At 37.8% G+C, this 19,089-nt stretch overlaps 1 protein-coding gene across 1 annotated transcript in view; it reads right to left on the bottom strand.

The window, feature by feature from the left end:
• Window positions 1-19,089, bottom strand: part of zc3h3 (zinc finger CCCH-type containing 3) — a 72,375-nt gene that overhangs the window by 21,417 nt on the left and 31,869 nt on the right. Inside the window, exons 4-8 of the mRNA XM_079882541.1 lie at window positions 17,299-17,422; window positions 3,634-3,779; window positions 676-748; window positions 404-562; window positions 251-320 (exon numbers count right to left, since the gene is read on the bottom strand). Coding sequence (XP_079738667.1) covers window positions 251-320; window positions 404-562; window positions 676-748; window positions 3,634-3,779; window positions 17,299-17,422 — 572 coding nt within the window. The remainder of the gene's footprint in view (window positions 1-250; window positions 321-403; window positions 563-675; window positions 749-3,633; window positions 3,780-17,298; window positions 17,423-19,089) is intronic.

The following is a 19,089-nucleotide window of genomic DNA, read 5'->3' as shown; positions in this document are numbered from 1 at the left end:
ACGTTACAAATTCAAAGTATTTCAGTCTAATTTAAACCTGAAATCAAACTATCTTTTGACAATTTTAAATGAAATATTTATGGAAAATTGCTTCATAAACATTTAAATTTCTATGTTACAAATCAAATCAAATCAAAACTTGGCAACAAGAAAAGGCTGCCGACAGCTGCGCTAGATTTTCTTTTTTCTTTGCAGCGTCCATTATCTTTGTCCTGTTTTTGGAAGAACCCTTAAAAGTATACTGACTTACCTTCTCCTTGGCTACTTTATGCGAGAAAGGACAAGTCCCATCAGTCCGCTTACATGTGCCTCGGAGAAACCTGCCAACCAATCAAGAGTTTAATTTGAAGCCAGCTTTCAAAGTGTTAGACATTTTGTGAGAGAGTGCACAGACACTCAGTACCTGGTGCAGACGGCTACTTTGTCAGGGTCGTGGATGTAGGGGCAAGTGTCACCATGGTTACACTTGCCGAATCGGTTATAGTACATACAGTACTGCTTGGCCTTCTGTTTCTTCTGTCTGGCCTGTCGTATTATAGCTAAACTCCTCTGCACAGCACGACTGATTCACAAAAAAAAAAAAAAAAATACAATTCACAGAACCAGTAAACAAATTCACCTTCATATGTTATGTATTGTTATGCTGTGGAATGAACCATATCTTAAAATACTAACCTGGCTACATAACGTGTGGCTGATGTTCTTCCCTGATTACTAGTCGAGGAAACATATGGATTGTACCACTCTCCTGTAGTATGGAAAGACAGAAAATTATAGAAGGAAGACGGTAACACTTTATTTTACATATGTCCTTGTTACATATGTTACATGTACTTACCATAGTAATAACAATAAATTATGTATAATTACATGCAACTAACCCTCAACCAAATCATAATCCTACCCTAACCCTATAGTAAGTATGCTTAATATTACTCAGTACTTAAATATATAATTACACTGTAACAATGACACCTTAAAATAAAGTGTAACCAGGAAGACTCATTATTCACAAAAGATCAAGGATTATGCTAGCCTAGAAATCTAGACGCACCCTAGCGGCAGCAAAGTGTATTTTGCAGCCAGGGCAGTCTAGCAACTCTCCATTGACTTTCGAGCTGCAAAAACCTAAATTGGGTCAGGCCAATCACGTATAGAGTAGGCGGGGCGGGCTTAACATAATGACGACAGAGTTGCGACGGTTCCCTGCTACTTGAAAACAAAGAATGGCGGCTGCTGCTGGCGAACATCTTTCGAATCGGCTTTGTCCGCGACTCTGGAGGACTTGGAGTTAAGTTTTTCTTTGAGAAAAGAGCAAAGAATGGCACTTAAGTCATTCTTTAAAAAAGAAAGATGTGTTCGTAGTTTTGCCGGCCAGATATGGCAAAAGTTGAATCTATCAACTAGCTCCGCTGTTGGGAAAACGCTCTGGTTGGTTGAAGCGCTGTCCTATTGCGTGCAGAGGGAATTTGAAAGACAGCCGTTTATCCCGCCCCTCGGATTGAGCCGTGTCTATGGTGAGTTGCCAGACCAAACATCTTGATGTAGGTCTGGCTTGCCAGGCTAGGATTATGCACCGATTTATGAAAGGTTATGTCTTTCTTCTATTGAACACAAAAGCATACATTTAGCAGTAAATAACTTAAATTTCAGTCTGTTCACCACGCAAAGCTATCATAAGGTTTCCAAGTTTTATGGACTACCTTCATGATTTTATAATACTTTCAATAGTACTTATAGGCATTTTTGGAGCTTGACAGTCCCTGGATACTTAATGCTTTCAATGTATGGAAAAGAGCAGCATGAGTATTCCGCTCAAATTGCGCTTTTTGTTTTTCACAGAAGAAAGAAAAATTTGTGTATGTTATTATTTGTACCCAATTTAAACACTATATACACATGTCTTTGTGAATGTAGATATTATAGCTTGAAGTAAGCTGTAGGCCAGTGCTTGTTTGCTTCTCTTGCCTCATCCAAGCTTGTAAACAAGCATATTTATTTATAACAAGCCAGACTAATAGCATGCAATTAAAGGTCATCATGTTCATTGGTAGTGACGGAGGCTAGCAAGTACAACTAAGACAAGATACCATGCTGTTTATTTATATGCCAGGGTCCATCAACCACAGCCAAATGGAAATCTAAGAGAGAAGTAGGTATAAACACTGTACTCTATATGTAGCAATGAGTGATCGAGCAATGAGGGCAGACACAAGGAATGTAATATCTGAGTGCATGTGAGAAATGGCTCGCTGGTTATGTGGGATGCAATTGTAAAGTCCATGTGAAAAAGGGAATGGGAGATTGAGTCTGTGTTTTAACTACCAGACCTGTGTGTGGTGAGACTACAGTTTGTTGGGGAGATCATAAATAGACGTGTGTGTTTGTGTGGAACTCCTGTCACAGAGCAGGAGCTGATCTTTAATTCCACTTCTGACTAGGGCTTTAAGGTTTAATCTAGGCCATTCCCCATCTCTCCTGTTCTCTCTGTGTCTCTCTCTCAACCTGTAGCCAGTGACAGATGACAGCTTTATTATTTCAGAAGGCGAATTGTAGCCCCCCTCCACTCTCTTGCTGGATGGGTTGATAATCTGGACCGTGTATTTAAGAGACAACCAATAAATACTGACCATTTAAAACCCACAAAAACACACCGCAGGGGCACATATTCATGTAAACAAAACAAAAAAATAAAATCAGATTTTAGTGGTTTGAAACTGAATTTTTTTTTATAAGTCTTTTTAAACTGCAGCAATGTCTCCAAGACGCTCGAAGAAACTGACCTGCAAAGCTACACTACTGTGAAAAGTTTTAGGCACTTGTGTAAAAATGTTGTAAAGTGAAGATGTTTTTCAAAAATAATGTCATAAATAGATTTTATTTATCAATTAATTTCAGGTAAATCAAATCAGTATCTGGTATGACCACCCTCGGTACACTAGCACAGTTTTTCAGGTAGCTTTGCAGGAAGGTTTCTTCAAGTGTCTTGGAGACGTTGCCATTCTTCTGGATTTAGTCTTTCAGTTTTTTTCTGTTTCCTCATGTAATCCCAGACTCGATGATGGTGAGATCAGATCATACCGGCTGTTGTCAGACTCCTTGTGCATTCAACAATCTCAATGGATTATTACAATTAATGGCAAAGGGAATGTATGGAAATGTAAACGGATATTTCCTACTGACACACTACAAATAACTGGCTTAAAACCATTTGTGTGTGTGTATTTAACTATATTTTGGGGACAAATTTGTACCCAGAAGTGACCAAAACCTGACAAAATCTCCAAAAACCTTCATTTAGGGATGTCCTCATTTGTAAATCTGGTTTAAAAATAATTAAAGGTTTTAATTAAACATGTAAAAAAGTCTTGTGTGATGGGTAGGTTTAGGGGTAGGGTTAGTGTAAGGGGATAGAATATACAGTTTTTACAGTATAAAAACCATTACGTCTATGAAATGTCCCCATTTAGATAGCAAGTAGTGTAAAGTAAGTAGCAAGTAAGTAAACGTGTGTGTGGGTGTGTGTGTGCGTGTGTGTGTGTGTTTGTGTGTGTGTGTGAAAATACTAACGTACCTAAGACTTTTGCACAGTTCTGTATGTCTAAGCAACAATGATCTCTGCAAAATGGTTACCTGGTCTACTGTTAGGTGTGGAGGTGGTTTGGGTGCGAGAGAGCTTATTGGCTGAGACTCTATATAGGGCTCCGCCTATCCACCTCATGCTCCGCCCCCTCCACTGCCTTTCTGGACTAGTCCTTAGCCGATTCTGCAGGAGGATTCTGAATAAAAAGTTGCAAAAACAGAAAGACAAATGATGCAAAGGGATGACAGTAACATTTGCACAAATTATAATCGAAATTTCAAGTAATTTTTGTCTACTACAAGAGTTAACCACCCCCCACCACCACACACACACACACATTTTTATTATTTTATTTTTTCCCCTTTGGTACACTTATTACATAATGCACAGTTGGGGTCGGTAATTTTTTTTAGGTTTTTGAAAGTCTCTTATGCTCACCAAGACTGCGTTTATTTTATCAAAAATATTAAATACAAAATATTATTATTTTAACAATTTACTTTAATATTACAATTAACAAAATATTACAATTTTAAATAACTTTTTTTTATTTTAATTCATTTTGAAATGTGATTTATTCCTGTGATGGCAAATCTGAATTTTCACATGAAATCACATAAGCCTTCAGAAATCATTATAATATGCTGATTTAATGCTCAAGAAACATTTCTTATTATTATCAATGATGAAAATTTTTTTGGAACCAATGAAAAAAAAAAAAGTGGAACCAATGATATTTGTTTTCTTTGGATTCTTTGATAGAAGAACAGCATTTTTTTATGTAAAAAAAGTTTTTACTTCAAAACATCAAGGAAAATTTGATTTCTCACCATCTGCCTTCATTAAGAAACTTTAAATCTATTTTGCAAGAATCACGTCATTTCTGAACGCTAAATGAAGGCAGCAAGGCAGCTTTTCTTTTTTGCTCTAACCGTCCCTCCTTCAACACCCCTTTCTAATCTCATCCTCACCTTCCCAAACATACCCACACTCTCACGCGCTCTCTATCTCTCTCTCTCTTTCTCCTGGCTCCTGTGTCACAGCACTCTGGTAAATTGCTCCTTTAATGGAGGGGACGGCCGTGTGGAAATGGAAAGAATTGAAAAGAGGAGGAAATCATTGAGATAATTGCCAGGGCATGAGGCCAGAGCAGAGAGACTGCCCCCCAAACATACTCCTTGATGCTTCCTCTTCCTCTCAAAACACACACACACACACACACACAGACACAAACACACACAGACACAGACACACAGACACACAGACACACAGACACACAGACACACAAACACACTCTCGTTTATTAAGAAATCTATGTGTAAAATGGAGAGAAACAAATAAGAATGCTTAAAACCTATAAAAGGTTAATCACTTCTAAAAACGTTTTCTTCAATTACATTTTTTTTTTAACAGAAGTGTTCTAATGTTAATTCAATATAACATACTCACTGCTATAAATAAAGAACTACACTTCTGTCAGTGCTACATGCTCAGTAACATACTCTGTGTTATAGACCCAATACCATATAGTAGAGCTGCACGATTATGAATACATTTAGAATCATGATTGTTTTAGTTTCAAATAAAGATCACGGTTCTCCCACAATTCTGAACAGACAACTAAACAAAATCACATGTAGTTTACTAGAGGTTCTGACAAAAAGTTAATTGCTACAATCTATTTAAAAATGTTTAATTAATTTGAATGAATTATAAAAAAATAAATAAAAAAAAACACTAAATAAATACTTTACTTATTTCATTACTGAGTTTGAGTGAATCTCTTGAATGATTCAATGACAAATACATTTTTAACAGTCACTTGTTGTCACCACCACCTAGTGGCATAACAATGTTGTGGTACAATTATTTTTTGAAGCGCCAAGTTACTTTCAAAAGGTGGTTTGCTCTATTTTGATTGCTACCGTATATATCAGTGTTTATATCCAAACTATAAACTTTAGTTTTATCCCAGTACTTCTGTGATAACAATACTGTGACTGAAGCTGTTTCATACCTATACATGACAACTGATCTATCAGCGGCATCGCCAACGCAGATTTGAATGTTCCGGCGTGATTTTGTCAAAGGTTTAATAGACATAGCTGAATCGCTGTCATTTAGGGAAAAAAAAAAAATTGCGGGGGTGTTTGAATCGAGATCGCAATCTTTTAATGATTAATCGTGCAGCTCTACCATATAGTCTTTTCCACCTTTCAAAGTATATATTTGAGACTGATTGTGGGAGAAGTTGTATGTGAAGGAGTGTATGAGAGTAGCAACTCTGTATTAGGAGACATGAACTTTAGTACAAAACGTTTCGAGAGCCCAACAGCAAATCACCTCCAACATCAATCTACACCCAATACAAGAGCTTCAACTACACAATCTATTGCCTCGGCCAATATGTCCAACCCCAGCCCACACGTACAGCACAGCACCAACATTGAGCCCGAGCACTCCTACACACACAGAAACCATCACTGCTTCAATACAAACACACAGTGATAACCAAAAGGCCCCATAAACTGCAATGTGATAGTAAAAAAATTATGATATTGCTACCTAGATTTTTTTAATAAACTGCTAAATGTGCATTACAAAAAAAAAAAAAAAAAAAAAAGTAGGGAGAACAAGTATTTGATACACTGCCGATTTAGCAGGTTTTCCCACTTACAAAGCATGTAGAAGTCTGTAATTTTTATCATAGGTACTCTTCAACTGTGAGTGATGGAATCTAAAACAAAAATCCAGAAAATCACAATGTATGATTTTTAAGTAATTAATTTGCATTTTATTGCATGAAATAAGTATTTGATACATCAGAAAAGCAGAACTTGATATTTGGTACAGAAACCTTTGTTTGCAATTACAGAGATCATACGTTTCCTGTAGTTCTTGACCAGGTTTGCACACACTGCAGCAGGGATTTTGGCCCACTCCTCCATACAGACCTTCTCCAGATCCTTCAGGTTTCGGGGCTGTCGCTGGGCAATACGGACTTTCAGCTCCCTCCAAAGAATTTCTATTGGGTTCAGGTCTGGAGACTGGCTAGGCCACTCCAGGACCTTGAGATGCTTCTTACGGAGCCACTCCTTAGTTGCCCTGGCTGTGTGTTTCGGGTCGTTGTCATGCTGGAAGACCCAGCCACGACTCATCTTCAATGCTCTTACTGAGAGAAGGAGGTTGTTGGCCAAGATCTCGCGATACATGGCCCCATCCATCCTCCCCTCAATACGGTGCAGTCGTCCTGTCCCCTTTGCAGAAAAACATCCCCAAAGAATGATGTTTCCACCTCCATGCTTCACGGTTGGGATGGTGTTCTTGGGGTTGTACTCATCCTTCTTCTTCCTCCAAACACGGCGAGTGGAGTTTAGACCAAAAAGCTCTATTTTTGTCTCATCAGACCACATGACCTTCTCCCATTCCTCCTCTGGATCATCCAGATGGTCATTGGCAAACTTCAGACGGGCCTGGACATGCGCTGGCTTGAGCAGGGGGACCTTGCGTGCACTGTAGGATTTTAATCCATGACGGTGTAGTGTGTTACTAATGGTTTTCTTTGAGACTGTGGTCCCAGCTCTCTTCAGGTCATTGACCAGGTCCTGCCGTGTAGTTCTGGGCTGATCCCTCACCTTCCTCATGATCACTGATACCCCACGGGGTGAGATCTTGCATGGTGCCCCAGACCGAGGGAGATTGACCATCATCTTGAACTTCTTCCATTTTCTAATACTTGTGCCAACAGTTGTTGCCTTCTCACCAAGCTGCTTGCCTATTGTCCTGTAGCCCATCCCAGCCCAGGTCTACAATTTTATCCCTGATGTCCTTAACACAGCTCTCTGGTCTTGGCCATTGTGGAGAGGTTGGAGTCTGTTTGATTGAGTGTGTGGACAGGTGTCTTTTATACAGGTAATGAGTTCAAACAGGTGCAGTTAATACAGGTAATGAGTGGAGAACAGGAGGGCTTCTTAAAGAAAAACTAGCAGGTCTGTGAGAGCCGGAATTCTTATTGGTTGGTAGGTGATCAAATACTCATGTCATGCAATAAAATGCAAATTATTTAAAAATCATACAATGTGATTTTCTGGATTTTTGTTTTAGATTCCGTCTCTCACAGTTGAAGAGTACCTATGATAAAAATTAAAGACCTCTACATGCTTTGTAAGTAGGAAAACCTGCAAAATCGGCAGTGTATCAAATACTTGTTCTCCCCACTGTATATATGTCTACTTTCACAGTTGTTTTGCACCAACTTCCACAGAAGTGAGGATCGCTATACCTGAGACAAAATCATTCAATGTAGCAGGACGAGTTAAGAGACAAAGTATCATACTTTAGTTCACCCATTATTTCACCCAAAAATTGTAAATATGCCATCAATATTTGTGTCACTCCAGATCCATAAGAATTTTGTTTATCTTTGAAACACAAATGAGGATATTTTGAGGATACTACTTTCACTCCATTCAAAGTCAATTTCACCAAAACTTTGACACTTTTGACAAGTTCATAAATACGTCTTAAAAGTAATCCATATAAATTGTGCGGTCATATTCAAGTCTTCTGAAGAGGCACGATTGGTTTATATGATTCACATATAAATGTTGATCAATGCACATACATAGAACACATCAAATATGGCAAACGGAAGATCAAATGTCCATCTTTGACATGCAAGAACCAATGAGGTTTGTTCTTGCATGTCAAGCATGTACTGTCAAGCTTCCATTTATCATATTTGATGGCAGAATTTTAATTTTTGGGTGAACTGAAGAATTTTGACATTGTGATATTTAATCCTTCCAATAAAAATGACAGTCTTCTCTCTGGTGACGTATGCAAGACTTTTTTTTAACCATTTAGTCCGTTTAAATCCCACCTCTGCAAGCTTGCGTTTATCTGCATCCACTTTTGAGACCAACGCCTACATCTGTCCAATCAACAACTCATGCAATAGAACCAAGTCCCCATCCTACATTTTTTCTTTTTCAATAATCCATTACACTCGTCAAGTCACAATATAGATATACACGTCACGATATAGAAGAAAAGATCTATCGCTACTTCTATTGCATTGCGACTTTAAAAGGAAAAACGGAAATTCTGATGACCTGTGAATGACTTGACTTGAAATTAAATGACTTGAATGAAAACCTGAATGACTTTCTATCTTCTGTGGAACACAGAAGATATTTAGAATAACGTTGATAAGAAAATTGTTTTAGTTCCCATTGACTTCTATAGTACAATGGAAGCCTACTGTTTTGTATACCAACACTCTTCAAAATATCATATTTTATGTTTTAACACACGCAAAGACACAAGATCAAAGTGTAGTGCATCTACATCCTTTTAGTTGTAAGAGCATATGTCGCACATACATCATAACCCACACAGGTCCACAACGGCTTAGTGACAGCAGCCATGGGAGCCATAATGAGGCGTAATGGGAGAACAGTTACTGCCCTCACTGGGGCTCAGGCAGGGCACCCAAGAGCCATAATGGAGCCTAATGTAGCCATGACACGGACATGGAACATGCAAGGCAGTTAACCCCAGTCTTAGTGAGCCTGTGTGACAAACGGATAAAATATTTAAGGCCTAAACTCGGAAGCAGAGTACATGTATAGCATGCAAATGTTCTTCCGCTAGGCTTTTTTAAAGATGGAGCGAGAGGGAAGCTGTAAACACAAGATGCCTCGTGACCTCTTGGGTCTCTCGTTTTTAACTCTGGAAAAGATGGAAATAAAAGTAAGGAAGCAAAGAGAAGAGCTCCATCACCCTTAGAGCTCTCAGCCAGTTGTCCTTGACCCTATAACGCCAATACATTATCTTCAGCCAACCGGCACTCTTTAAATCACAGGTCGCCATAATATACGTACCTTTAGTTGCTGTTCTGGTATCAGTTATGTTTGTGTTTCCGGTTACCGCAGTAACTCAGACTAGAAAGCGTAAGAGCTGATCTGATATCAGAGGCAGAGTGAACCGGCCGTGCTAAAACACGGGGTCTGGAGGGACATATCACGTTGTCCCATGTATCACTTGAATGGCAGTAGGGAATTATTTTTATGGGACACACGATGGGTTGTAATTGCACTGTTAGAGTAGGACGTGATTTAGCATTTGGGGGCTCTGACCCTGAGGCTATGATATAAAAAGGTCTTTGTGCTCTTCCTGAGGGTCTGCTAGGATAAAAGAGAGGAGAAGTTTTTACAGAAATTTCTTTTTTTCTTTTTTACAGGTGCACTGTATTCCGGGACCTTTTGAGTCACAAATACTAAGAAAGGTGAATTACTTGAACCAACATAAACAAGTAATAAAAACTCAGTGAGTGTTTTAGCGCAATTTTCTCACCTCATGGGATCACAACACTAAGAGATAGTAAATCTTTTCCTGGATTTTTTTTTGTGCGTTCCCGAGATTAGACCTTCCTTAACATAATGCCGAAAACCCGAAGTCTCTAGGTGGTCTGGTTGAGGAGTAGATAGAAGTGCAAGATTGGTGCGCACAGACGCACAGAACAGAAATCATGAGTTAACAATCGCAATTTGTCCGGTGGAAAATTGCGCTAAAAACCCATGTTAGACCAACAGAATTCCCCCATATGTTGTTCCAACTAGTCAAACAGTTGTCAGAACAAAGAATTTGGAAATAAACATTATTGCAAAAAGGGTTTGAGTCCCCATCATGCATTGCGACATGAATAAATGATGTGGTTAGTGTTATAGGATTGTTGTATTGCCGTTTGCTGACTTTTGCTTATACTTTGTCTTTTTGTTATTTGTTATGTTGTGATGTTAAGAGCTCATTTTTACATTTCCTGATAGTTAAGGTACTTGAGAGTGAAGCCTTCTATATGCAACCTTCTAAAACTTGATATATTTGCTTTGCAAGGTGAAAGCACTTTTAGATACAAAAGAAAACATTTCGTGGCTGATTGAGTCATTTTACATTTAGCGTACGACTGTTAATTACGCACATTTTTAAGACAATAGTTGAGGGGAACTAAAAATCTGAACGCATCAAAATGCATTGAATTAAGTTCTCTCAACAATTCATTTATTAGTGTGCTCATGATAAGAAGGCATGAAATGCAAAAAAGTACCGGATATGCTGATGATGACCCATCCCTCGAGGGGCCGGAGCGAATCTGTGTTTTTGTCCCTTTAATTCATTCTGTCAAAATAAATGCTTTTACAGCAACCATCTCTGAGGCATCATGATTTTTATCACTCCCACTAGACACAAATCTCTGTTTTGCTAGTATGTGGCATATTTAGGGGGCACAGTAAGCAACCATCAGCAAGGATGAGCGCTGGGGACTTACACCTGTGTCAAGACAAAAGCACATCAGTGAATGTGACGGTCAGGAGAAGAATGCATATGCTGGCCAAACAATTATTGTGTATTCACGTCAATTAAGTTAAAACCTTTTAATTGTAAGAAAGGTTCTACTCGCAAAAAAATAGTCGTCGATCACCAGGCCGCTTTCGATTATACAGACTATTCCACGTTCTCACCTGAGAGTATGTGCATGCATGTACAATATAGTATGTGTGTCTTGAAGTGTTTTCGACCGCAGGACGAGCGCAGATGAAGGAGAGAGCGAATCAGCACTCCGGCAGGGTGATTAACGATGTGACTTTTGTTTTGGTGACGGGGAGGAATTCACAGGCCGCACGGGCATTCACAATAATGCTTGTCTTGTCTATTTGGCTGCAGAGAAAGCATTAGTAAGCTCATCCTGAAGAATAGACAAAAAGAGTTACCCTTGAAATGAGCTAGCTGGTTTCACTTAACCAATTTTCCTTGTGTAAATGAGTTTTTTGCCTGTAGCAAAATAGATAATGAGGGGAAACTTAAGTGATAACCATATTAAAGACTATTAGAGAGGGAAAACATTTAAAACGTTTGGGAAAAATCAACAGCTTAAGGGCAAACAAGTGGTCATGGACTGAGGGACATAAGGTAAATTAGACATTTGTCATCATCAGGGTGGGAAATTAAGTTTGGCAACATCCAAATGTGTCTGGTGGTGGGTATTTTTGCCTATTCCACCAGCCACTGTTATGGGTGGCACATTTCAGATTGGACTATGACAATAAATGCTCTTGCTTAGTATCAGTGATGCACACTTGTAGAAGTAACACATTTGATTGCATCTTGAAAAACGTGAAATGAATAGCTATTGTGGCACAAGTCTTACTGACTGTTTGGATCTTGAGTGCCGTTTGCAGGTAATGAACACTTTGTGCACAACACTGTCAATAAACAACAAACTAACAAACAAAAAACCCTTAACTCTAGCTTCAGCATAGCGGTATTACAGATATTGTTGGCTCTTGTATGAGAAAATGATTGTAACCCTTCTCATTTATAAATTGATTTATAATAAATTAACATTTGCTTAGTTTTCAAAAGTTTGGGGTCAGAAATATATATTTTTAAGAAGTTAACACTTTTCAGCAATAATGCATTAAATGAATCAAAAGGGAGAAAAGGGACAATTAATCAAAATATATATATTTTTTTTACTGTTAACTTTTAGCCTTGGTGATGGGCATAAAAGACTTCTTTCAAAACATTAAAAAAAATTATTTCTAACCCCGAACTTTTGAACGGTAGACACATAGGATAAACAAAAAAAGTTTTTAAAAATAAATAAAAAATAAAATTGGGCATTCACTAGCCACTGTGGCTGGTAAGTATAAACAGTTTAGGGTATTTCCCACCCTGAGCATTCCTCCAGGCTCATGCTCTGTTTTATACCTCATAATACTCAAGGCAATACTGTAACTTTCAAACATTTCTGGGTGTTAATTCCTGAGTTCTTACGCTCTATTGCTCTATACCTTGTCCTTTAGTACTCTCAATTCTCCTGTTCTCCCTCATGCTCCCCTCCCTTCTCTCCCTGGATGGGTGGATGAGATGAATGGAGAGGTGGTGAAGAAGAGGAGAGGGGAGCAGCGCTGCAGCATATCCTGTGCTGATCAATACCAGAGCACTAAACCTGATGAGGGCCACGCCGACCACTCCACCCACACTGAGTGCATGACCATATGTGTGAGAGTGCGTCGAACAGAGAAAATAAAAGCTAAATGTTATTATTGTTTTGTTTTTTTTGTTTCTCAGGCGTGAACGGTGTTAGAGTTCAAGGAAACATCAGGAAGAAATGTGGCTTCATACATTGCACAATAAATAAATGAATGTGTGTTCTAAAAAAAAAAATTGTCTTCAAAAATAAGGGTCGCACAAATAATCTGAACAAATAATTGAGATTATGATTTTGGCTGCTTTGATTATCGGTGTCATTGCTCGATTTCTGTGTGTAATTGATTCCAATAAATAAAACAGCAATAAATGATAGCATTTTAATCAATCAAGTTTTAATTATTGAATGTACATTTTATTAATTAATTTTATTTATATTATTTATATATTTATATTGAATAAATAAAATTGATATCAATATGAATAATTATTGTCAACAATATTCATATTTATAAAAAATAGAAATATTAATAAAATATCAAATTAATATTTGTGATTACAATATGAAGAGATCAATATCACAAGTATTTTATTTTAATATAATATAATATAATATAATATAATATAATATAATATAATATAATATAATATAATATAATATAATATAATATAATATAATATAATATAATATAATATAATATAATATAATTCAAGCAATAGAATGGAGAAATGGCTGCTTAAAATTTGCTTTGCCATCACAGAATTTTTTTTTTTTTTTATGTATAAATGCTTTATGAATGCAGCCTTGGTAAACATGAGAATTCTTTAAAAAAACATACAAAAATATTAATCGATTTCAATAATATAATATGATATAATAACACTTAATATATAATATACTATACTTAACTATAATAATAATAATAATAATAATAATAATAATAATTGATATTACATTAATCATTATTGATATCAACAACATTAATATTAATATAATAATATTTTAATATTTTTTAAAGTGTTTTATTTAAATGTATATTTTATTAATACATTTAAATATGATATTACCATTGATATGATTTGAATCATTATTAATATTAATAGCAATATTAATGATAAAATATAAATTCAGGTTATTAAAATTCAAGAGAAATAATTGACAATTATGATTTTTGTCATAATGCATCCCTATACATCCCTTGTATCTTAAGTGGTGGTATGGTGGGCCACATCCAAAGAGAAAAACAAAATCTACGCTTACACTCAAAAAAAGAAAAAGGAGAAAGACAAAAATCCAGAAAAGAAAGAACAAAACAGAGAGTGTGTAATGGGGGAGGGCAGTTTGTATGCGTGTGTGTGTGCATATGTGTGTGTGTGTGTGTGTGCACACAGACTCATGTAATTTACGCCCAGGCGTCCATGCTTTACGGCTTTCTTAATTCAACTCCAGCTACTATTAATGTAGTTAATGTTAAGATTATATCTATTTTCTGGTGGCTGCCGGGGATTTACGAGGCCCTTTCCTCCCCCACCCGGTCCCCTCAAACACTCAATCACCAGACACAGCCGCACTGCTGACTACACACACCCACCGCTCTCCAGCTCGCTGCGCCGGACGCTGGGTCACTGCACGGAAGGGTGAGGGGCTAAAGAGCCCCGCGTCTGTCTGCTCATGTGTGAGAAGGAGAGCGGCTCTGCTCTTCTCCTGCTTGAGCTCAGGGTTGGTGGACTGTGATCGGCCATCTGTGTGCGTGTTTGTTAACTAAAAAAAAGCCACAACACCAAGAGTCTCTCTTCATTAAGTAAAGCATGTTGTGTAGCAGCATCACAGGTTCGATTCCCTGGGAGAGCATGTACTGGCAAACTGAACAACTTGAATGCACAGTGAGTCGCTTTGGATAAAAGCGTATATGTAATGTCTGCCAAATGTGTAAATGTAATAAGAACATGGCAGATGGCCATACTCTAAAATACTCTAAAAATAAGCATCACCAATGAATGAATGAAAGAAAGAGAGATGGATCGTTAAAAATCGTCCCTTATCTTCTCACCCCCCACGCTATCTCTCTCTCCTTCTTATTTCCCTCTCTCTTGTAATATTTCACAATGCGTCACAGAGGTTCAAATTGAAAATCCCTTGATGAATCAATATTTATTGCAGGCAGCTAAATGAATGGCGGTAAGTCACCGCAGCTCAAAGGCAGTCTGAAGCAAAGCGCGCATCTCACAAAATCTGCATTACACAAATGAAGCCCTACAAACACACACTCGTTTACCCATTAAAATCCCAAGAGCACTGCCCCAGCAAATCTAAATGACATAAATGAAGTATCAACGACCTGCACACAAAGTTGCACAAATTGCCCATTCTGTATATTATTAAATATTTTAGTTTCTAAAATACTGTTTTAGATTTTAGTGTAAAATTTGGACAGATATAAAAAGTGTACAGTATTTTGAAAATGCTGTGACTGGTCACAGTTTACTGGTTAGTGTCTTTTTACCACTTTTAATCACCTTTAAGAGAGAGACTACAAACATTTGTAAATTAATTTTTGCAGCAAAATTTCCGTGATCTGCAAAATTATGTTCAAATGTAGTCTCTCAATTAATACGAGGGTGTAAAATCTACTTACTATATACTACACAGTTTTTTAGTAGCTCTTCCACAAAGCAATTAGGCTACACTTTCAGTATAATATTCATTAGTGTAATGTAGTAATGAAGTGTTTTCTCACAAATTAATTACAGATTTATCTGAAAAGAGCTAGAAACTCAAATGTGTATTATCAGAAATATATCTAAATCCAAACTATACAGAAACAGTGTTGAATACTTGTGTGCAGGCCACGGAGGTCAAAATGTCAGCATCTTTTCAATAATGAGCTCGGATGAGAGTCTGACCTGCAGACCTGTTAATCATCTATTTGAAGACCAGCTGTTAGACGTCTGTTGGCCAAAATGTTCTCAACTGCCATGTGATGACTACATATACAGTACCCGTAGTTTTACTTAATCAGGCACATGTATGTTCCTTAGCAGGATTACTGCCATTTAAAATTCAATAAAAAAAAATCATGTTTTTATATTATCTCTGAGCAATCATGTCCAACCTAAATGAGTGCAAACACATAAGGCACTTATCCTCAAGAAACTATAATCAGCTCGTACGATATGAGCAGGGATCACTACATTACTAGATTTAAAACCCATGGACATAAACAGATCAGCTCTCCCAACTTCCTCTCTCTTCATTAACACAAAGTTACAGCTGCTTAACCAGACAATCAGATATTCAGAGTGACATCATGCACTGATATGGCTTGAAAGGAGCTATCCACTCAAGGCAGTGTAAAGCAATCCTCACTAAGGCAGAACAGACCAGAAAGACAGTAAAAGAGAGCAAGAGAGATAAAAGAGAAGGTTATTTTGTTTAATGTGGCACCCTTCTTAACATATAACACCTATAATCCACAGTCTCTTTTTTTTATACATGGCTAAGCCAGGGCCACACAGCAGAGGGATTTATGAAGATCATTTTAACTCTGTAGATAAGAGGGGGAATAAAAAATTTACACCCATACGCATGAGTGCTTCATTTACACCCTTAAGTGAATAGGATTTCTCAGTGGCCTCCTATCAGACAAAAGCTAATGCCATACAGACACAGCAGTGACCCATCTTCCTTCTCTGTCTTTCTATAAAGCATTCACAATCTAGAAGCTTTCCAAGCTGTCTTAATTTTGCTTTAAAGTCTCGTACTCAGATTCTCTATATACTTCAGTCATGTCGGACCCTTTTCACAATGGCAACGTTAATGCAAGGTTTTCTAATACTGTTAGTTAAATCAGTTTTCATTATGAAAAAGAGCAACAAACGCATTCTATAATTAAATTGACTCCTTCAAATATTCAGGACTCACAACCAAGTTTTGAAAGAGAGTCTGGAAAACCTGTGCTGTGTGAATGAAACCTGTGCTGTGAGAACTAGTCACCTCATATAGTGCAGCAGCAAGACACTCTCTTTCGCAAATAAAGAAAGTTTGCCAATTGAATCAGAACCTGTTCTTCTTCCATGAGCACCACTGTATCAACATGTCTAAGGCATGTATGCAAACTGTTATGCCACAGCTCTGACAGGAAAAGCTTTTCATATAACTTCTGTTCACACAGAACAGGTTTTTGCATTCCACTGCGCTCCATTAGACGGACCTCTTTGATCGTTGCAGTCGTTTCTCGTTCTAAACATGTTATACGTATATAAAAAAATATTTCAAGGCACCACTGGCCATTAAAAGCCTGTCTCAGTGACTACCCACATGTACACATGAGCATCCCGTTTTACATCTTTATGGTGTAATATTATGGTTCCAGTAATAGATTACCATGACGAGCGGCACCTTCTCTCTGTCATTATCAGCGGTGATGAGGCAGTTAGTTATGGTTCTGTGTGGCGTTATTAAGGGCCAGGCGGTTATTTAATCTTTTATTAGGCACTGAGACACTGATAAAAACACTGAATGTCAACAGAGAGGTTTTAATCAGTCTGGTAATTGGTTGTGCCGGACTGAGATTGCGAGTGGGATGCACGCACAAGTGCAAATGCAAAATTTATGATGGGATACAGTCATTGAAATGAGCCTTGTTGAGGAGGAGACAAACAGGAAGTGGATCAAGTGCTGATCATTTCCACCTCCACCAGAAAAGCACCCAATCACTTACCTGGTAGAATGTACTCTCTTGACCCTGAAGGATTGGATTGTATGCGCTCTGCGTGTGTCGATCTTGTAGCGTGTTTTGATGACCCGATGTGATGCCGGGCTTCGCACTGACGAAGAGGTGGGGCCTGCAAAGGAACAGACAAATCATGGAAGGGAATTAATGGTTGACATGTCACTTCGCTGATCAATAATGCTTAATCACCTAATGATGCTCGCATAAGCTATAACTGAGTCATTAGTTAGCCAGCCTGTAGTTTGCACAAACTCCAGCTAGAGATAGATACTTTTTATATTTTACACACACACACATGCACACTCACACGCATACACATTATCATCAGATGCTTTAACACCTACATGTAGTATAAACATGTTTGGTATCTGGATAACTTGTATCACTTTTATCATGAAAATACAATTAAGTGCAAGACGTGCAGCGCCAATCTGCCATTTACATAACATTATAATGAGAACACTATTGTAATTGAATGTTGCAAATTATTTGTGCTTTAGTTGCCCGTGTTTCAGCGTTGTTGTTGTTACGGGAAGAGCGTATCCTCAACGTGCGTTCAGAACATGCTCAGTTCACGTGCGCATTCATGTCCTTTTGTGCATATGTGAGTTTTAATATTACTTTTATGTTGTATATATATGATTCATCTCATATTGGGATGCGTTTGGTTGACTTTATTAACCCTCTAGCAAAGCACTTCACTTTACTGGTGTTCATTCACTCAGTTTCAGCTCAAATGTAATGCCTGACATAATTGACTAAGATTGGGTTATTACTTTTAAACAACACAACACTACAAAAGCAAATAGACCCCACTATAATCAGAAATGCTGTCCAACACTTGACAAGACACGGAAATCACAGACACTAAACTGATGCCCCGTTTGTACAACTTCTGACATCGACATTCACTTTGTTGCGTCTAGGGGGGCCCAGCAGAAAAAGTTTGGGAACCACTGGGTTAAGTGTCACCAAATGTGATTTGGTCACTGAAATTTCATGATAATACTAGATGTAAAGGGAGCCATTAATATACATAAAAATACGGCACTGAACACAGAGGCGCAGAGGGTGTCATCTAAACTGGCTCTGTGAGGTCTGAGTCTTCCTACTCTACGGGACACACACATTTAAACATACACCCACAGGCGCACACAAACTCTTCCTCTGGCAGGTGCGCTCCTTAATAAGCCGCACATGGAAAAATGACTGAATAACAAAGGCTGAATTTTTATCAGCCTAATAAATCATATCCGTCTCTCCACCCCAACCCTTTCTTTCTCCCTCCCTCTAAGTCTTATTCCTTATATCATTTCACAGATCCATCAGAGAGGCGGAGGAAAGGATGTGCGGGAGAGAATAAGTGTGGCTTTTATTTATTTATTTCTGTATTCATTTATCCATCATGTTGCTTTATGAGTGGCTGGGTTGAAGTGACATGCATGTATGGGGGCTGAGTAAAAGATGGACTCGGCATGGCAGCTTTCCCTCTTTGCCGCTGTACACAAGAGGTAAAAACACCAAAGATTTATTCCCAGCAGCTACAATTTAGCATGTTAGACAAGCCAACAGGAGAATGGAATTACTTTAAGATCTTAAGAAAATCAGAGAGGGTTAGTGGAGGAAAAAGACAAAGCAGAAAGGCTTTGGCTGAAACTTTAATTTAATCATTTACAACTGCTTACAAAAAGGTTGTATTTGTTAACAGATGGTATTTACTTTAAAACTAATTATAGGGAATGCAGATTTAGCACGAGTTAAATTAAACATAAATTCTCA

Source organism: Squalius cephalus (assembly GCF_949319135.1).
Source record: "Squalius cephalus genome assembly, chromosome: 10".
NCBI lineage: Eukaryota > Metazoa > Chordata > Actinopteri > Cypriniformes > Leuciscidae > Squalius > Squalius cephalus.
The sequence above is the reverse complement of the archived record's forward strand: the minus strand, read 5'-3'. Positions and strand labels throughout refer to the sequence as shown.